The following is a 22,903-nucleotide window of genomic DNA, read 5'->3' on the forward strand; positions in this document are numbered from 1 at the left end:
AGCTTATCGCCATCTATTGTACAGTTTGACAACTATCGGATAGTGAATAGTTTCTGTCTAGTCCCCTAGATGGCGTTACACGAGGAAACGCGCGTTAAGTGTAAAGGAGCAGTAAAGTTGCGCATAAAAAAATTTTTAAATTGGCCATCGCCCCCCTGAACCACTTCAACGTCCCCCAAACTTCTCTGTACCCTGTACTGCTCCCGTGTAGGCCTCCAGCACCCACAAGGGGGCGTTATTGCCCACTTTGAGAAAGACTAGTGTAGTGGGAACGATAGAAAATATTTCACAACAAAACACGCGACTCACAATAGTTCTGTCTGTCGGAATTGGAGTCTCGAGTTTTTTGTTTCTTTTCTTGAAAACGAAACTAGTCGCAAGCGAGTCTGTTTGGTGGAACTCAGCGGCAGTATATTTATTTTGAATAAGGCAGTTTTTTGTGAAAAAATCATTATCTGCCTGAAAAACAGAATATATCTTCAACCTATTTCAATTTCTGATTCGAACATTTCCTCTTGTTGAAGTGATCGCAAATGAAGAGGGGCTCATTTTCCATAGTTATAGGAAAAAGAAACGTTGACGGCTTGAAGTAGATGATGAATTAAAAAAAAAACAAATTATGTCATCTAGTTCTCAACTCAAAGTTGGTACCTTTCAAACTGAAAGTGAAACGGAAATGATAATCGGTATGGAAATCACAGTGTCTGTGAAAGTTCCTCAAGAAGTCAAATCCAGAAAGATATTTGTTTCAATGAAATCACATCAACAAAAAGAAGCATATATTTTTCAACGATTCCTACTGAAATTAGTTCATAACCCAACGAAATGAATGAAAATGAATCTGTTTCAGGAAACTGAAGATGAAAATGTAATTGTACGATTAGCAAAAGGTGCGATTAAAGGAAGATCGCGAACGAGTGCTAATGGAAGTATTTATTATTCGTTTCAAGATATCCCATACGCGGCACCACCGATAGGCAAAAACAGGTTCCAGGTAAGTTAGCATGGATTCTAAAAATTTATTATTGATTATTGAAGTCATGGTTTTCGTTGATCAACTCTGATTTTTCGATTTTGATGACTTCTCTCATCTGCCAAGTTTCGTATTTGTGCTATTTGGTTGACTCGAAAGCGATCTTATGTCCATTCTGCAGTTGATGTTGAAAAGGATAGAGTATGTCTATTTTGTAGCAGATTATATTTGCTTTGTAGACAATGCATTTTTATACTCCAGGTAGTTAAGCTGAAAAGTTCATAGGCTAACATAAAAAAAATGTTTTTTACAAAATTCGATTCCATCACTCATTACAGTTGCCTTCGAGGGCAATACTACAACGAATAACACGGTCATATAATTTTGAAATGATATGATATTAAGTATGTCTTTCTTTTATTTCAGCTGTTGTATCTACTCTCTACCCCAGTTGTCTGATCTTTTCAAAATAAGATTTTATAAAAAAAGACAGTGACGCCCTTATGGTATCCTTATTTTATTTAACAGAATCGCAGTAATCAATCCACTCCCACATGCCGCCGACGAACAACTGCCGGAGCTACTTTGCCATGTTTTCTCTTTTGTAAAAAGACAAAACAGGGAAAAGGAATAACAGTGGAATGATGCAGTCATGTTTCATCCTTCCACACATATCGATGCAAAAATTCGAGTTTTTATTGTCGGATAGTTCCAAACACTGCTCAGATTCATCAATTCGTTGTTTTCTTGATTGATTGGAAGCTCGCGCGGCACTCATTTTTAACAGAGCTTCCGCATACATAAATAGTCATGCACAATACGTCCAACACGTTCTTTTGATATCTTTAGAGCCTCAGCAATCTTGGTCATCTTCACTTTGTGGTCACCCAGAATCATTTTGTAAACTTTTCTGATATTTGGAACATCAACTGCGTGCACCGTCTTCGTTGCTCATTTCACTTCAACTAAACCTAGCTAACCAGTAGACACTGGTTGATTTTCCTGGTGCAAAGTCCAAATAATATTTATCAAGCCGAGCCTTGGCTTCAACAATTTTTTTCCGCCAAAAAGCAATGCTTTATTAACAAAAAATTCCTTCTGCGAACTAACAAAAGTTGATTCACTCAAAATGTTTTATCCAATGAAATAATAGTCCTTCAGCTTTTGAAGATTATGTTTAATTAAAAGTCATATGGATTTAATACTACTAGCGCCATCTCAGTCAAAACGATACATTATTGGCCACAGTTACAGTATGTATTGATTTCTAAAAGAGCAAAAAAGCATCGAGAAAAATGGAACAATAGATAAGTGTTTCTGACTTACTGGCCGTCACCAGTACGGTGAGACCAAGTACAAACGTTGGCAGTACTTGGTTGCAGAGCACAACACCAATTCAGTCAGCCGCGGATTTTTTATTGAAGATGAATGTCTGTAGAATCAAATATAAGAACTAACTTGTGATGCACTGTTTGGAACCTTTGGTGTAGTAATGAATATTACTGGAGTTTTTTTCCCAACACCAAACCGTTATTTTAACACCTCGATAAATGTTTCGATTAGCAAGTGATTATCTTGAAGATAAAAAAATATTTTTTTTCAAATGAAGAAATACATGTAAAGTGAGTTCGAATTATATCAAGGAAGTTACGTACAGCGCCATCTGCCCGTGAATAGATCAAGCAATAATAATGTCGATAATTCTCTCAATACAGATCCCGAGCTTGGGAGTTACAAGCGAGCAAACATACATACATACATACATACAGGTGAAGTTAATATAAAGCGTGTAAAAATACTTTGAATTCACGCAGTAATTGAACGTCGTGTACTGAAAAGTTTGCCTTACACCTGTATGAAATTCTATTTATTTAGAATCTGCAAGATCAAAATACCCAATGAAGGTCGATAAAGACATTTCATGAAAGTTTTGATAATTATTCAATTTTCGTATAAGAAATGCAAAAAAAAAAAAATTTGATGAATAATATGGAACACCGCATCAAAAAAAGTCTCATTCAGAATTATTGAAACTTTCTCTACGACAAAATGAAAATTTCATCGAAAAAATGAACTGTTATTCCATTCATAGCTAAAATCTTATATTTCTCGAAACATATTTGACAATTTTATTTATTTCAGGTACCAAAATCACCTGAAGCATGGGAAGGTATATTAGACGCAACAGATAACACAAAAGCATGTATTGGAGCTATTCCTGACAATAATACTTCTTTGAATATTAACCAAACGGAAGATTGCTTGTACTTGAATGTTTATACACCAGTGGTAAGCCCTCATTTCACACTCTCGTTTCCTCATTGAGAACTAAGCATTTTGTTGAAATGTGTCGGGGCATTTTCAAATTATGTAGAGATCAGATGATTCGATTGAAAATTGGATTAGATTATATCCAAAATTCTTCTTCTGCTTTCTCAACCTCAACACAGTACGACATATAATTGCAATATCCAATTCCATTCGAAAAACAAAGGTAGAATTTGGCTTTATAAAAAACGAATTATATTCTTTTCTGTCACTCCAAACAACAAATATAAATCGAATGGGAGTGAAATCACTCACACTCAATTGTGGAAATCATGCCAAATAACCGAACCAAAAAATGTAATCGTGAAATCGATCGATTCAATTTTAGTTCCATTCGATGTGAAGAGCATGTTTTTAACATACCATACGACGAATTTAAGCTTATCCTTCCTTTGAAATTACGACAGCTTTCAATGTATGCTTAAATAAGAGTTATTCACAGAGTTCATCAACAAATTTCGTAAACAGGATTCAGGTTTATCAATGGCTCACCCGTTAGTCCACTTTTAACAGACATATTTATGAACAGCATGAAGACAACTATAGAAAATTTCGATTTGAGTAGAAAACATGTTTGTTTTTGGTACAGATATATAGAGGTTGTTTTCGCCTGTTCCAGAGGTACTACACGATAGCTGAACTAATTTATGACATATATGAATAATCTCAATATAATATGAATGAAAATTCCTCACTAATGAAATACTTCGATTCAATGATTACCTCTATAACTTGTCAGTGAGGCAACACATATAACTTCCACATCTCAATATCTAATTGATGTAATAATGATACTTCAATCGATTCAACTGCATAGGTTGTACTTACAATCAATTTTGGTAAACCCAAAGTTGAATCAAAACTTCTCACTATCAGAGACTGTGAAAATGTTGATGAACAGCAATTTCTAAATGACTTTCTCGAGTCGGATCCACAAATTTTTTACGATAATGATATTGATGATAAAGTGTAAACTTTAACTGGAATGCTTGTCAACCTCTACAATAAACACTTCCCTCTTAAAGTTATCAGAATTACAAAAACACTCACCCTCGTTGACAGATGAAGTGAAAACTGTAATGGAAGAGAGATAGATAGATAGATAGTATTTATTTATCCTTTGTGCTACATCATATAGATGGGATACTTTAAATAAAATACTAATCGGATACATATAAAAGGTAATTACAAATAGAATTATATATATATATATATATATATAATTCTATATATATATATATATATATATATATATATATATATATATATATATATATATATATATATTAATATATTAATATATATATAGATATAGATTATTGTCGAGTGTGTATGATATACATCAAAAGGGAGAAATTCGTGGACAGAACACTCAAGAAATATGGAGGCAAACCGCGGACACGTGTTTCTGGCTATTGGCCTCATCAGCGCGGTGCAGCCAATTGCAAAGATGTACAACAACTGGTTACCAAAAATGAAAAACCATCACATATGCACGGTGTCACCAACAGGAGCTAACCGCACATTTGTGGTTTCAATTAGAAGACCCAGCATTCCCAGGCATCATCTAACATCACCAAGTAGGCAGCTATAGCTACCTGCGTGACTTCCGGGTCCAGGATATAAATACATAGATATAGATTATTGTCGAGTGTGTCTGATATACATCAAAAGGGAGAAATTCGTGGACAGAACACTCAAGAAATATGGAGGCAAACCGCGGACACGTGTTTCTGGCTATTGGCCTCATCAGCGCGGTGCAGCCAATTGCATATGGTGACAATTGGTGACACCGTGCATATGTGATGGTTTTTCATTTTTGGTAACCAGTTGTTGTACATCTTTGCAATTGGCTGCACCGCGCTGATGAGGCCAATAGCCAGAAACACGTGTCCGCGGTTTGCTTCTATATATATATATATATATATATATATATATATATATATATATATATATATATATATATATATATATATATATATATTCAGTATTTTGATATTAAATTTCACAAAAAGGATTTGAAGCTTTTTATCTTCTAATAATTATCTGCGAGCGCTTTCGACAGTTGGTCGTACTGTCATCTTCTAGGCACTCCTCAAACTGAACTTGTACGTAGGACACCAAACCAAAAAACTAACAAACGTCTTCAAACCACTAAACATCAACATCACAAACAAGCCAAACAAGAAGATAACACAAGAAATAAATAACTATGAAAAAGAAGAAGACAAAGACCAAAACGGGATATACAGTATACAATGCTCGGAGTGCAACAAATTCTATATCGGCCAAAACAAGAAAAAACTGATCCAAAGGTACAATGAGCACAAAAAAGCATACATAAATCCAATAGTATATAAATCAAACCTCACAACACACGCCGTACAAAACAAACATAATTTCCCCCCACCAGAAAATATAAAACTCATAAAACAAGTCAACAAGGGAAACCGCATGGACATTTGGGAAAACTTGAACATCCATAAATTTAACAGTCATAAACCTCTTATCGAGGAACAAGTACAAATCAAAACACAACAAGACCTCACATTCAATATATTAAACAAAACCATACACATTCCTAGAGAAGATCTAACACAAAGAATTGTACCTGATGCAGTACAAATACAGGCAAATTTACCTAAAGTACCTGAAATACCTGAGTTGAGACGTTCGGACCGTATAAAGAGGCAGACGACAGAATGACAAGTTCAGTTTGAGGAGTGCCTAGAAGATGACAGTACGACCAGCTGTCGAAAGCGCTCGCAGATAATTAATAGAAGATATAAAGCTACAAATCCTTTTTGTGATTGATGCAACTAATTTTCCTTTTTTTTGAGTATTTCAATATTAAATTCTACAAAAAGGATTTGAAGCTTTATATCTTCTGTTAATTATCTGCGAGCGCTCTCGACAGTTGGTAGTACTGTCATCTTCTGGGCACTCCTCAAACTGCAGTTTGCCTGGGGAGGAGTGGACTTGAGACATATCAGTATATTATCGGGATCATCAAAGCTATTGGAAAATAAATTGATGGATGTACCCGTTACCACGTGGTAGGAAATCGATAAAAGAGAATTGATACTTTTATTTATGACTAAAGTTACTGCAGTTTCGTCCTATAAGGACATATTGCAAGTAAATAACATTCCTATAGAAATTAGTATAGAGCAAGATATTGAGGTATGTGCATTAGCGTTAAACGGTAAGAATAAAACTATAATAATTTTATCGGTATATAGATCACCTCTTGGTAATACTTTAACTTTTTTTGATTCATTTGATCGATTACTTGTGATGTTGTATAGTAAGTATAAAAACTTAGAATTAATAGCTTGTGGTGACTTTAACATAGATATGTTAAGGTTTACTAATAAGAGAACTGACTTCATAAATATACTTGAGCAACATAACATTAGTGCTATTATAAGTGAACCTATTCGTATATGGGGTGATTCAGCAACTTGTATTGATAATATTTTGTCTACTTCTAATTCTATTAGTTACTCTATTAATCATTCCTATATATCTGATCACACTTTCCAGCTGGCAACTTTTTGCTATGATCAGGTTGACCATAACCAAGAAACTCACAAGAGATGTTTTAATGACTACAATATTGAAAAGTTTTCTAGTTTACTGCTGGAGACTGATTGGTCTTCAGTGTATGACTCAGTTGAAGCAAATTCTAAGTTTGATAGTTTTTATAATAAATTTTCCTATTATTTTGATACTTCATTTCCAAAAAAGGTAGTCAAGATAAAAAAATCTGGTGACTCCAGGTGGATAACTACTGAGTTGAGAGAAATCAGTATAAGGTTAACCGAGTTATCTGAGCTGAACAAAGTATATAAAAATGGTTTATATCAGAGGGAATATCAAGAACTTAAAATAATACTCAGGATAAATTGAAACATGCTAAGAAAACTAGCAATGATGATAGAATCTCTTCTGCTGATAATAAAGTGAAAGAATCCTGGAAAATCATCAAGGAATCCCAGACTGGTTATTCTGGCAAAGCAATACCTTGTCTAGAAAGTGCTGAAGATGGGGTCCTTCTTTCTGATGATTTTGCTATATGCAACCTTTTTAGTGAGTATTTTTCAACTGTTAGCAGTAGCATATCCAAACCTGATACTAAAAATATTAATTATATGTCATCTTCACATCAAAGTGTTTTTTTATATCCAGCAACTAAGATGGAAATTGAACAAGTTATCAAAAAAGTTTTAAGAAAAAATCGTCCGGTATTGATGAAATTCCTGGTCTTGTTATAAAAAACGTTGCCACTGTAATTTCTGAGCCTTTGACTCATATAGTTGACTCCACTTTCATAGAGGGGAGGTTTCCTGATATACTGAAAATGTTAAAGGTTCTGCCAATATATAAAAATAAGGGCTCGAGATCTGACTGTGCCTATATCGCTACTTAGTCAGTTTTCTAAGATTATTGAATACTGTTTCTATCAAAGATTATATGATTACTTTGAATCATTTAAATTATTTTCTTCTAGTCAGAATGCTTATAGAAGAAATAAATCCACTGTTGGCGCAATTGATCAACTCATTAAACATGTGTTGGAAATCTTGGAAAACAAACAGCAAACTCTGGGGTTATTTTTTGATTTGAGCAAAGCTTTTGACCTCGTTGACCATGACATACTGCTACACAAATTGCAGTTTTATGGTATACGTGGTCCTGCATTGAATTGGGTTAGATCTTACCTGACTGGCCGTAGTCAGCTGGTCTGTGTGAATGGAATTAACTCTGTAAGTAAATGTATAGTAAGAGGGGTACCTCAAGGCTCTGTTTTAGGATCTCTTTTATTTTTGGTTTTTATTAACGATTTTCCGAAATTTTGTTCGATAGCTTCCATTATTATAATTTTTGCGGATGACACTAATATCTTGGTATCTGCGGAAACTATGTCCGAAGTGATTGTCAATGCTGATGAAGTAACTGATCAAATTGAGCAGTGGTGTTCTACAAATGGTCTGCTGCTAAATTCTGCCAAATCTCAAATGCTCAACTTTGTTACTAAAAATATAACTATTGATAAAAGCTATTTGGTAGGATTAAATAATGAAACTTTACATCAAGTTAATTGTACTGAATTCTTGGGTGTTGATATTGATAATAAACTTACCTGGAGTTTCCATGTTGATAGTATCAAACTGAAGCTCAGTATACATATATATTTACTTCGTAGGTTGAAACAAACTCTGTGGATGAGTTTCTCCTTGAGTCATAATCATAATTTGATTGTAGCTTAGTGATTTTATTTTTATTTAAGTTATGCTTTGTATTTGTTTTTCTATAATAGTTTGACCTGTTGTATCAGCCAGTATTTTATGATGATGTTTGCCTAATGTGACTGTAAATGTACACTGATTCAATAAATGTTTGATTGATTGATTGAAACTTAGTTCAATATATAAGTTTAAAAATGTCTCCAAAGCCTTAAATTTACGTTCTGATTAATATACTGTCAAATCAAATAGTCAGAAATCGAGAAATTTATGTCTTTTACATATTTTGGTAAAAGTACAGAGACAATTTAGTGTTTTTTCAGTAAAAACAACGTGGAAGTGGTATTCAGACCACATGCCAGCTTATCTAATTTCTTTTTGAATGCTAAGAATGGAGTGGACAAGATGGAGAAATCTTCATAAGAGAAAGTTTATAAGCTTAAGTGTCCGGAGTGTAATGTGGGACAATGTGGCCGTAATTCCTTAAAACGGTTTGGTGAAAATGAAATATCTTTCAGACTAGGTAAAAATGATTTGTCATTTCCAAACCACTCCTTGGAATGCAACCATAAGTTCCCGAATCTGAACGATACGAAAAGTTTGTACTATGCAGGCAAGGGTTGAAAACCCAAACATTAGGAATCCTTGGAAATTCATGAGCATAAGCATTGCGGATGTAACCTACTTAATGATCAAATCGATCTAGTTTTTAAATTAGCCTACCCACATTTTTACAGGTAAACAAAATTCGGGTAGTCAATAAAGTTAATTACTTTTGTTATTGCATGCAGTAGTGTTTAGATATATAAGGTCCAACATTATCAGTTATTTTCAGTTTATTGTATTCGTTTGAAAATTTTTTCATAGGACTAAACTGCAGTAATATTAGTTACAAATACAAGTGATAGAAAAACATAGAAAGTTCCATTTCTCATGATGATCTCCTACTACGTGGTAATGACTACATCTAATAATTTATGAAAATCGATTTGTTCTATTTATCATTTCAGTTTGGAGTACATGAGTACAAGATCAGTTGAAATCACAGGGATTTTCTGTAAATCTGCTGATTTTATACCTGTAATTCAATTTCGTACGATATTCACAAAGTAAAATAGTTTTTTCAAGTTATAAAATTATCGGAAAGGATGGTTGCTAGAGCCACACAAATTCTTTACACTCAATTCTTCAGCCAAACAAGGTTTACTTTCCAAACAGAACATGCCATATTTTGATGTTTCAGAATCCTGACAATATCAGTTCCTTGCCAGTTTTTATTTTCATACATGGGGGAGCGTTCATAACTGGTTATGGAGGATACTACATTTATGGACCAAAACATATAATGGATCACAATATTGTCGTAGTGACATTGAACTATCGACTTGGAGTATTCGGTGAGTGATTTTATTTTTTGAGAAACTCGATAGAAAAAAAACTTTCAAAATCCAACCTGGTAGTCAAGTTTTCATTTGAGTGTTTTATGCGGATTGAATAATGTTTCGTTCAAATTGACAGGTGACATATTATATCGTCTATAACGTACGATGTGTACATATAACTGTGCTCATGTCTTGCCCCTTGCCAGGTTGAAGTATTAGTTTTTATCTTCATGTTAAATATAATTCTTATCATTATAAAGCATACACTAATTTACTTAGGTAATTATGAAAATTTTTCTCAACTTGTGTTGGCATTTGATATTTTTTTAATTCCCCTTCTGTTAAGTATTTTTGAGTTATTTTCAATATTCTGTCCATTCAAGCAACGAATTGCTCCAAATCATTATCATGCATACTGCACGTGATCTCCCAGATAAGGTTGTTTGTAAAGAGCCGCACTAAAAAACGACCAAAATGTTTTTCAATAATATGCAGCTGGGTATAGGAAAACTTTTCAGGTAGAGTGTAGGGATACGAATTGTCAGTTGCATCACTATTTGACATTTTGAAAATTAGAACTTAAAAATACAGTATACGTGCACACTACATAGTCCGGTCAATTTAGACATTCAAAGCTACCTAAATTCCCTCTCATCTGAAAATCAGTTAGATTGTTCAAAATATGACAGACAAAAATTGTAGGTCATGAAGTTATCTACAAAAAATGTAATAATACTTTTTCTAGCAACGAGCCACCGTTTTGAGATATAAAGTTGTAATCGTCATAATATGCACACGTTTCCTCGCCACCTATGAGGTAGTGTATTTAGCGCGTTTTTTTTAACGTGGTTTTCCCAGTAGGCCTAGTCCACGAGTCAGTTGTGATCGCGTTTAATTTGAAACTATTGCAAAATAGCAGAGATTGAAAAGATAAAAGCAATCAAAGATAAAAAAAAAGTAGTGAAATTTAATGATCCGAGTCGTAACTTTCAAATTATTCTTCTTGTTCTTGTTCGTCTTGTTCTCATTCTTCTTGTCGTTTGAATCAAGCAGATCCTCCACAGTTGGTGATTCAATATTAGAGCACGACCGGTCTTAGCAATGTGTACATGCCAGTGACCAAAACAGTCCGGCTTTTTCGCAACCACATTCAGCACTGCACCCCTTTTTGCAGTTGCAAAAAATTGTGTTGAGCAGTTTTTCCGGCGCAGGTGGAAGTAAAGTTTGGACTGGTTCTAATGAATTGTTGACCAACTTCCAACCCCAGTCTGTAGGGTCTAGCTAATAATCAAGTCACACTTAGATTTGGTAATATTCCCGAAAAAGAAGTTGATGAGAAGCAACTGAGGTTGAAGGAAGACACGGTAATTGTACTTGTTTTTCACTTTTGGTATTTTCAACGAAACATGCATATTTATACTTATCTAAGCAGGTAGTTTTTTAGGAGTTCCGTATATAGAAAGAAGAGAGCGAATGCCGTTGGTGATAATTTCTTGTTGAGTTGAGTTTTTAAGAACTTTGGCACATTGAACTGAATTTCGTTTTTCAAACATTTTAAAAACTGTTATTTTGCCCCTCCTGTAATATGCAGATGTCGTATCACAGCTAGGTACTACGTGTGAAAATAGTACATTATTTTGACACTTTGCAAAAGTTGCTAAACCTTTTGATGAATATATTTTCAATTGATGTTGAGTTTTTCCTGGTTTTGAGAGGAAAATAATTTTTTCAGTTGGAGTTCAAGCGGTGAGTAATACGAGTAGTCTACATCATCATCAACAACAATAGTTGTATTTGTCAAATTCAATTGCTCTATTGCTGTTTCAATTATCAATACATCAGCATCATTATCAGCTTGTTTTTCCAATATATTTTCAGCAGTAAATTTTTCTTTCAACATTGAAATGAACCAAGAATTGTTGTGCAACTTTTTGTATCGTTATATCTCAAAAACGGTGGCTGGCAAGAAAAAATGTATTGAAACATTTTCGGTAGATAATTTCATGATCTACAATTTTCGTCTGAAGTATTTTTATGATGGAACTCACCGTTTTTCTGAAAATCGCGAAAAACTTATTTTTAGACTTTTGACCTTCAATAAAATTTTTTCCATACAGGGAAAAAATGAAGAACTTTCAAATTTCATTTGTGATCGCCTTTCAAACAATATTACTGATTTTCAGCTTGGTGGGAATTTAGGTAGCTTTACTCTTATTTTTGGTCTAATTTGACCGGACTAACAGGCGTTAAAATGTAACTGACCATTCCGACACTGTAACGCAATAGAGGCAAATGTGTGTGGTGATCATGCTTCGATCACGCATCTGTTTTTGTTATGGATACTTCGTTCGTTGGATAGATATAGTTTCACTTTATGTTATCGCACGTCAGGATTGGTAACGAGAACTCTTTTTTTCTGTGGATATACGAATTATAATGGACTAACTATGGAAAACATGCAATTGAGTAAGCCCCCTGTATGTTTTCTTCCTTCTGTATGAATAAATGAATGAATAATGAGTGTCATTGAAAGGTTGTCTTTCAATCAATTCTCAGTATCGATTATTGTGTTATTTTGTTTTTGTATTTCAAATCAAGAATAATATTTTACTGACTACTTCTCATGATACCCAATAATCACCTGTTTTGATACGTTATATTTACCTGTTGCCTACCAAAAACCTTCGTTGTTGTTCATATATCCGATTCCACATTTTTATATTCTTTAATTTCCGAAGACGTCTGAAAGCTTCTTGTCTTGTAGTTATCTCAACAATTTCATCTTCCACTTGTACTGTAGTCATTCTCTGAAGAAGGTTGATCTTCCCTAGCAAGAGTTTTTATAGCCTTCTGAGTTTAGCCAAGATATGTTTTTTCGCAATCTGCTAAGGGTATTTTGTGAGTCCCAGATTCTTTTTTTGGCGTCTGGGGGTTGAGAAACGCGAGTTGGGCAATCTGTTAGATACGACATATTCCCGTGAAAAAAAACTTGGCCCAGAACTATTTTTTTCCAAAATTGGTTATTCTGATAACTTTTTCAGTTCAAGGAACGTCAGGAATGACTCAGAAAAATACATTAAAAAATGCTATCTTTTTGGTTTTTGAGTTTTGAGGTGGGTCGTTAATGACCCCTTGGGACTTGGGAGTGCAATAAATGTACACTTGAGATATAAGGTGGTTTATTAACTTTATATTATTTGAAATTAACTATGACACGTTTGAAAGCATTTATCATGTAGCGGAACTTCACAAGCATCACAAGACTTGTTGGTCTCATTTTTGCATACCACACATCGGAGTCTTCTTTTTCCAGTTAAGATTATGTGTCGTCCGCTTGCAATTTTTGGGTACTGAATGCTTGCCCTCTTCGGTCCTAGACTATGCTTCGTCTTCCGTATTTCAGTAAGACTGCTTGTGTAACTGTACGACGGAAAGTAAGATTGTCTTCACTGTATCCATACTCACGCGCTAAAAGCCATGCATTTGTGACACATACATCGAACATCCAAAAAATTAGCGGAATGTACCACTTTTTGCCTCTAAATGCAATTCAGTAATTTGAGACGTGATTATCCAGCTGATCCACTTCCCCCATGAAAGTATTATACCTATTTACAACGTAAGGCTGTGATATGTTGACTTTAGATCTTTCTTTTTCCGAATATATTTTACATTTGGCCACTGGTTCTAACCCATACTCATTAGACATAAGTGGAACAATATTGTTATCCTTCCAGCGAACACCAACCACATTATTATGGTTATCAAGTGCAGAACACATGAAGCCTTTATCAAGCTTCTTCATTGTGGCAGTTTCTATCAGTTTGCATTTGCCAGTTCTGTTTTCTCTAGTGGTACATGTTGCTCCTATACCTTTTTAACCCAACAATGTGATAAGTTTTGCAGAAGTGCTGATTCGACAAAAATTTGGTACTGATTCTCTCAGTACCATATTTTTGTCGATATCCATATTCTTATCTTTGCCTTGATACACTTGGAACTTTACACAGTATCCGTACTTTAGTACTGCAACCCGTGACTTATATCCAAAACGGATAAGTTTACCTCTCATGTATTGTTTACATCCATAGATCATGGATTCATCAATGGATATGCTGCTTTCAACAGGTGCATATCGCAAAAAATTATTATTTAGTGCATCAATAAGATATCTTACTTTGGCAAACTTATCGTTTTGAGGCAAGTTATCGTTATCTGCTGCATGCAAATTAGAAGATATTTCAAAAAAACGATTTCTGCGCATAAACTTGGCCACCAGAGGATTATGAACATCTTCGTTTGTTTCCCAATACATTGTTATTCGTGGTAATGGAGCATATCCACTCAAAAAGAGAATTCCTATGTAGGTGTACATATCGCCAACATCCAACTGAAATCCTGCTTCATTTCTTTTCGCAGCATACAAGCATGAGAATCTTACTAAATTTTCAATGATTTCTGGGGTCAAAAATAGTTCGAAAAAATCTAAAGGATCACTCTCTATGGAAACAGTTAGGGGCTGACAAAATTTAAAATCAGTATTGGTTTCATTTTTCTGGAAATCACCTGGTGCTTGCCATTTGAAATCTGCAATTTTTGGCAATGTTTGTGAAAAAATGAAGTTTCCAATATTATGATTCACAGTTTTTAGAAGTAGAGGGTTGAATTGTCTCCTGAATTACTTCTGCGGCTTCTTTGCTTTCTTCTGCGGGGTTGAAATTGTCATAAAACAACTCTGCTTCAGCATTTAGTTGTGCTGCACGGAGATGGTCCGGATCCCTACAGTCTTCGTCACCTGAATCTTCGCCACTCTCATCACCATCATTAGGTGGTAATATCACAATTCCGTCTGGAATCACAGCATCTGCCTCTAATTTCTCTATCTGCTCTAAAAGCTCAGCAGCTGTGAGTGGGCGCTTCCTAAAAAAATAATCAATAAAAACATTCAAGAACTTCTGAGGCCCAAGGGGTCGTTGACGACCCACTAAAAAACATGCAGTTTGGCAACCACGCAATCGAAGTTTGATTTCTTATAACCTTACTTGTGAGACATCTTTTATAATTGTACTAATTTACCAAAATAAGCAATGGAATACTGGAAAAGGTACTTACCAGCTCCGATATGAAGTCATCGCACGCACAAGAAAAAAATACTATCTTCAACAATTTCTCTGAAGCCAGAAAATCACAAAAACCCTAAAACAAGCGCCCGGCATTCAAAAAGGAAACAATGCTAATATGAAAATAAGTTTTGATCTTTTGTTTATGCAAAAGAAGTTAGGTTTGACAATAAAAATCTGAAGTGGGTCGTTAACGACCCCGGGGTCCTTAATGGGTTAATTTCGTATTCGACTTGCCGGAAAGTCATCATTTTATGATTCATTCTTTCTAGCATGAAAAGTTGAAATATCAGTAGGAAACCCTCCTTTTTTAGGATTTCTTGCTACTAGTGATGGGGTCATTCCTGGTAATTTGGGTCTTAAAGACCAACATTTTGCTATGAAATGGGTTCAAGAGAACATACATATTTTTGGCGGAGATCCTAATAAAGTAACTATTGGTGGCCAAAGTGCAGGAGCTATTTCATCGAGTTATCATATGATCAGCAAAAAGAGTGGAGGTAAGTGTCCTTCTGAGTTATTATATCTCTGACATTGATGTTACCTGCATAATTCATAAAATAATAATAATGAGAATTATAATAATTTCTCATTCCACCCAATACACATTCGTGTCGATATAAATCAGCAATAATACATCTGAACAGTTTCTTCAGAATATTACTGGAGTTTTATCCCAACACAAAACCGTTATTTCAACACCTCGATACATGTTTCGATCATCAAGTGATCATCTTCAAGGGGAAGATTAAATTCAACAGTTTGAACAGTTTAATCTTCCTTTTGAAGATGATCACTTGGTGATCGAAACACGTGTCAAGGTTTCGAAATAACCGTTTGGTGTTGGGATAAAACTACAGCAATATTAATTATTTCACCAAAAGTTTCAAACAGTGCATCACAAGTACAGTTTCTTCAGTGTGAAAATACAGCGTGACTCACGGTCGATGGTAGGTTAGACGTTTCTGGAAAACGCAAAGCATCATTCTCCTGAAAATTGCACCTCTCACATTTCCTTACCTGTTATATCGATTTAAAATATTTTCAGCATTGCGGCGTTGCCACTTCCATCAAAAAGTCCTAGCAACTTAATTTTTTTGAATAGAACACCCCGTATATTAATACATTCTTGGAATCGCTCTGGTATTTTATTACTTTTTTGTTGATAATGGTCCAAAACATAGCCTTAATTGAAATTAAGTAAGTACATCAGTACTGTCAATTCATGAAAAGTTGATATTCTGATGATAGTTTGAACAAACTCGAAATATTCAAATTACATCAAGAAATCGACTTCATATCATACAGGGCGTGCTAAAATTACTATTATTTCCATTGTGCATAAAAGTAGTCAAAAGTTCATTTTTCAAAGAAACCCAAGGTGTCCACGACTATAGATATTCCAAGGTTAGAGGTCAAAAAATCGATTTCATTCAAATTTATTGCGAATTCTTGTTTGCTATGAATTTTATACTATTTGTTTACATCATAAATATTCTAGAGTAAAAAATTTTTCACAACTTTTGTCAAACCAATTTGGAGAAAGCGCGCAGTGTTCAACTATTCAGAGTATCATTCGAGGTCAACCTATAATACCAATCGCCATATAAAGTTTATAAATTATTGATGAATAAACAGTGTGTTTCAAATTCGATCCTCACCATTTGGATTTCGGAAACTATGAGAGATACGAAGATGATTGAACTAAGGCAAAGTTACGGATTTACCTGACTAACAATATGCCGTTGAGAAAGTTCTGAAATTCCAATTATATCCGGAGGTATCCAGAAAAAAACTAAAATTTGGGAAAATGGTTTTTATTTTATTCTGGCTTTATTTTTCGAAGGATTCGAAAATATTCTGCATTGCCACATTCTCCCTGCTACATTATGGTGTTTTTATATTTGATATCCTATGTTTCGTCTTCCGGCCACCATCATCAAGATTTTACCTTTTCAATGACGTATCATGAGTTATCATTCATTTTCGAAAAATTGGAGATATAAAAAAAATAATTCACATCATAATATGCTTCGACTTTGATGTTTCTAAATTTCCTTTTCAATTTGTTACTCTCAATGACATTTTGTTATTGCATTTTTCATTGAATTTTTGGCAAAAAATGGTTTTCACAAATGAAGAAGAGAGAGATATGATAAAAATTTATTACAAATGCGATAGAAACAGTGTTAGAACATCGGAAATGTATTCAAACTTGTATCCCGAAAGACGACAACCACATCGAATTATGTTCAAGTTATTGGATCAAAATCTCACCGAGTTTGGTTAGTTTGAAAAGCCAATGGAAAAATATGGGCAAACTTGTATTGATGCTTCACATCACAGTGATAGATAGATAGATAGATAAATATATAGATAGTTTATAGATAGATAGATAAATAGTTTATTCGACTACGTATATGTAATAAACATTTGTAGCAAGTCAGGTGATAAGTCAAACATTCAAAATTGAATAATACCTGAATAAAATGAAAAAACATTAACACAAGGCACCCAAAAGAGGAGGCACCCAAAAGAGGACCGTAATTTTTTTCAAATACATTATTATAAGCAGCACTGTATAACAAAATACAATAAATTGTGAAAGATATCATTACACGCACTTCCGCTTAAAAGATATATCCGGGCATTACCATGGAAGCAGCCATAATATATTCATCTATACTATAAATGCCTTCATCAATGAGAAATTTTTTATGCCCTTTTTAAAACGTGTCTGTGATAAGTTCGTGACTACAGTTGGCGAAATATTGTATAGATTAACATCTTAAAAAAATATCTTAAAAATATTTTCAAATTTGAAATTTTGGAATATCAATCGTGTGACTATCTGGAACAAATTTGGGTTCAATTTAGATTTAACAAGCAAATTTATAAGGTTGGGTCACTGTATCGATCACCGAAAAGCAACACGATTGATTTTTTTAATGGTCTAGAGGATTTGTTGTCAGAACTAACGATATCTTGTGATACATTCATTTGTGGGGGTGATATCAATATAAATTGCTTAAATTTAAATAGTCAGATAACTGCCTCATTATTAGATATTGTTGAGTCTTTCAATTTGAAACAGGTCATTGAATCCCCAACTCGAATAACAAAGACATCCAATAGCCTTCTTGACATTATTTTGATTCCAAAGAATATATCTAGTGTCTCTTGGGATATACGGGATGCTTCAAATATTTCAGATCATTCTCTCATAATCTGTAGATTAGATGGCAGAAAATCAGAACAAAGTGAGAAATTAATTACATTTAGAAATCTTAAACGAATAGATGAAACCCTCTTGAAAAAAATTATACAAAATGCTCCATTTGAAAATGTTTTTTATATTCAAGATATTAATCACAAGGTAAGTTATGTAAACGACCGGATATTGAACATATTTGACATACTGTCACCCTTGAAAACAATTTCATTCAAATACCAAAAACCTCCTTGGATTACAGATGTTATCAAAAAAATGATTGAACTGAGGGAAAAAGCTTACCGTAAATACAAGAAATTGCAGAACGAAGGTCATTGGAACTATTACAAACAACTCAGAAATCGTGTAAATATAGCTGTCCGTAACGAAAAGAAAAGCTATTTAGAATTCAGTGCAAGAAACAAAAATGGTAGTAAAATTCTATGGAAAAGATTACAAAATTTGAATATACACAGCAAAACAACTGTATCTATACCAGAATGTCTTGACAACCCTAATAGAATAAATCAGCACTTCATGCAGTCATCATCGGATAAGTCTGAACCTGAACAAAATTTGCTCAACAAGTATATTCAAAACAAAAAATCGAATTTTAGGGAACTCTTTCATTTTTCGACAGTTACTGTCGATGAAATTCATAAATGCTTGCTAGAAGTGAAATCACTAGCTACTGGTCCTGACTTGATAAACTTAGAAATGATATTACTTTGCTGCCCAACAATTCTACCAGTATTAACAAATATTGTCAATTCTTGTTTACTGGAAGGTATTTTTCCTGATATCTGGAAAGTGTCACGGATAATTCCATTGCCTAAGAAAAGTGATATATTGAGTTACAATGACCTCCGCCCGGTTAGTATACTACCATGTCTGTCGAAGGTAATTGAAAAAATTATGAACTTTCAGATAAGACATCATCTTGAAAAATTTACTATATTGCCTTCTGAACAATCGGGGTTCAGACCGGGACACAGTTGCGCTACAGCCTTACTTAGCATTGTTGATGATATTATTAGAGAGACAGATGCAGAAAAAACAACTGTTCTTATTCTCTTAGATTATTCAAAAGCATTTGATACGATCAACCACGAAATTTTACTCTCTATTTTACACTTTATAGGTTTTTCGGACAGTGCTATTAGTCTTATATGTGATTATCTACAGGACAGGAGTCAATATGTGGAGACAGCTGTATCAGTCATTTGCTCCAGAAGATTGGTTTGAGGCTCAAAAAGTTATATCGGAAGATATAAACCGATTAGTAGAGGTATCACATGCGCATAAGTTGAAAATCAACGCACTTAAGTCCAAAGTAATGATATTTGGAAAAAACAGACATCACATTGAAACTATTATGAGAATTAAAATTCAAAATGAAGAGTTACTATTTACAAGTGATGCAAGGAATTTAGGTTTACACTTAGATACAGAACTTCGATTTAGGAAACATATCAACTCTTGTCTTCAAAAGGCTTATTGTTCACTGAAAATGCTTTACCCTCATAGACATGCTCTTTCACAATCACTCAAAACAACGTTAAGTGATACACTTGTCCTGAGTCACTTTACCTTTTGTGACGTACTGTATGGGCCATGCTTAGATCATAACGATATTAATCGGATAGAAAAAATTCAGAAATCATGTCTCGGATTGTTCTACGGTATTCGCAAATATGATCCAATATCTCACAAGTTAAGATCCGCAAAATGGTTAAAAATGCAAGATCGTCGAAAACTTCATTTTCTCATTTTAACTCATGCAGTAATCATTAAACAGTGTCCCCCATATCTTTACAATAAAATAAAATATAGGATAGATATTCATAACCTCAATTTACGTCATAGGGGTCATATCTCGCTTCCACCTAACAAAACTTCTCTGTTCTGAAGAAGCTTTACCTACAATGTCTTCAAGCTTTATAATGAAATTGACCCATCACTTCGTACTATGAAACTGTATTTATTCCTAGACAAAATGAGAGACAGTCTCTTGGCCAAGAATGAATAACCCAATGTTTCCACAGACAATATTTATACAATATTTATTCATACTGCAATATTTTTAAAATGAAAATAAACATTATTTCCATGCGAACAATTATATTTACAATGTTTATATAAACTGGGGTTGAACTAGAACTTTTTCAAATTGTTTTCAACTCCATTTTGCATTTCAGTTTTTATTATTATTATTTTTATATGTATATATGTGTGTATACATATGTGTATATGTGTATGTATGTATATGCTTATATGTGTGGGTATATATGTATATGTATATATATTTGTGTATATATATACTTTCTTCCTTTCTGAAATATGTTTTAAGTTTATATTGAACCATGTAATTGAACTGAATGCAAATAAAAATTATTATTATTATTATTATTATTATTATTATTATTAACATCTAAGGAATTCTTGGAAGATTTCTGCAGATTGAATTTAGCAGGTCGTATAAGATTAGCACCACGTGTTTCATAATTATTAAAGTGGGAGTGGGAAAAAATGCCCTTAATTTTAGGTAACTCCAGCAGTGACTGAAAAATGAAAATTGATGGAAGAGTCATGATTTCCAATTTTTTGAACAATGGATGACATGTGTCCCGATATTACGCATTAGAAATTATCCTTATTGCTTTGTTTTGTATTACAAATATATTTCCAGCACAAGTATAATTACCCCAAAGGAGTGTCCCGTAGCTAATAAGCGAATAGAAAAAGGCATAATAGACAGCAAGAAGAGTGTCAATAGGAACGAATTTCCTCAACAAAAACAGATATTTGGATAATTTTGTATTCAATTCATCAATATGACATGTCCAATTTAGGGAGTCATCCGAAGTTATACCAAGTAATTGGGCTGTTTTACCTTCCAAAAGCATGTTATTGAAAAAAAATATCAGTATCTGGGTTTTCCCCATATTAAGGTTGAGAAGATTCGAATTGAACCATTTGTCAGCTTGGCTTTCAGCAAGTTTTGAGAGTTTCAATAAATTTTTGCAATTTTCGTCTGAGCAGACAATAGATGTGTCATCGGCATAAACAACACATTTATGGGGCAGAACTTGGAAGAAAAGGTCATTAATAACTATTATATATAGGAGAGATCCCAGCACAGATCCTTGCGTAACATCGTTTGCTATAGGCTCTAAATTAGACGTTTCATTGTCTCCTAGGTCGACATGCTTTCGATTTTGTAAATACGATGTGAGAAGGGAGAGAGCCAGACCTCTTACCCCATATTCATTAATTTAATGAAGTAGTAGGTGGTGAGAGACAGTCGAATGTTTAAAAACTAGAATAACCCTACTGATTTTTAATTTATCTGGAAATACTCCTTCACTTATGTGAGCATTGTAGAAATAGGTAAGTGGTTCTACAATTAGATCGCAAATTGCCTCAATTATTTTACTGTTGAGAGTATAGATATCGACACAATTAGAGTTTTTTAATTCGTGAATAGCATTATAGACTTCAGAATTGATGAATACAAATGTCGTAAAACCCATAGGAAACGGGATATTGGCAATAAATATGTAAATAATCGATTTTTTGACTTTTGACCTTGGATTATCTGTATTCACGGACACCCTACGACTGGTATTTTTCGAGACAAGTTAGAAATGAAGCTTTGCACTGAATCATAGCTGACTATTTCCCATAACAAGGTCAATTTGCTGACGTATATCTCATGCCGAAGTTAATATGGCTGTTTGTCTCTTATGCCGAGGTTGAAACTATATTATTCCCAGTGTACAAGTTATTTCAAAGAAAATATTAACTTGAAAAAGTTTCAGGTCTCTTTCGAAATGTAATATTGCAAAGTGGTGCAGCTATCAACACCATAGGATTTCAGGAAAATCCAGATAAATATGCTTTCAAACTTGGTAATATTTTGAATAATTCGCTTGATGTTATGGATTCAAAGAATTTGTTGGCACTTTTAATGAATACCACAACAGATGAAATCTTGGCAGCTGCAGCTCAGGTGAGTAGAATAGTTGATGATTTTCCTTATGTTCGATTATTATGAAGTCAATCTCGTCATGAACGATATGACATTCTAGTCGTAGATGAATTAGAGAATGAAATAATAGCTTCCAAATTTCAAATTCAGATCTCATTTGACGGAAATGTCGACTATGTTGTATTGAAGGAATTGATTTGGTGTCCGATAATCGAAAGCAGCAACTTGCCCGATGCGTACATTTCAGAGCCAATGTACGATAATCTACAGAATGGGGAATTCAAAAATGTTTCAATTCTGATAGGTTTCACTGACGAAGAAGCGTTATCCTTCTTGCCAGGTAATATGGGCTTCATCAAATTTTATGTTCATTCTCGACATCAAATGGATCTCATTGAAGTTTCTTGTCTTTTTTCATGAATGTGAATATTGTATGTGGATTTGACTTATAATGAAATTGCTTCAGGTGTACCCCTCGAAGAAATTGCTCAATTGTTCGATTCTGATCCAAGTCTGATGGTAAATGATAAATTACATTTAGATGCCCATAACAGAAGTATTGTGGGAAATGAAATATGGAAACTTTATACTGAAAATACTCCATTTGCAAGAGACTTGGGTGCATTAGTTCGAGTAAGTAACGACTGCT

General features: G+C 33.9%; 1 protein-coding gene across 1 annotated transcript in view; it reads left to right on the top strand.

Moving 5' to 3' along the window:
- Positions 1–22,903, top strand: part of LOC111510741 (para-nitrobenzyl esterase) — a 38,200-nt gene that overhangs the window by 5,678 nt on the left and 9,619 nt on the right. The window contains exons 2-8 of the mRNA XM_074183423.1: positions 851–994; positions 3,116–3,262; positions 9,794–9,947; positions 15,367–15,552; positions 22,085–22,275; positions 22,405–22,594; positions 22,721–22,887. Coding sequence (XP_074039524.1) covers positions 851–994; positions 3,116–3,262; positions 9,794–9,947; positions 15,367–15,552; positions 22,085–22,275; positions 22,405–22,594; positions 22,721–22,887 — 1,179 coding nt within the window. The remainder of the gene's footprint in view (positions 1–850; positions 995–3,115; positions 3,263–9,793; positions 9,948–15,366; positions 15,553–22,084; positions 22,276–22,404; positions 22,595–22,720; positions 22,888–22,903) is intronic.

Source organism: Leptinotarsa decemlineata, unplaced genomic scaffold (genome assembly GCF_025532065.1).
Source record: "Leptinotarsa decemlineata unplaced genomic scaffold, Ldec_3_MD MMD2_tig00026340_RagTag_RagTag, whole genome shotgun sequence".
Lineage (NCBI taxonomy): Eukaryota > Metazoa > Arthropoda > Insecta > Coleoptera > Chrysomelidae > Leptinotarsa > Leptinotarsa decemlineata.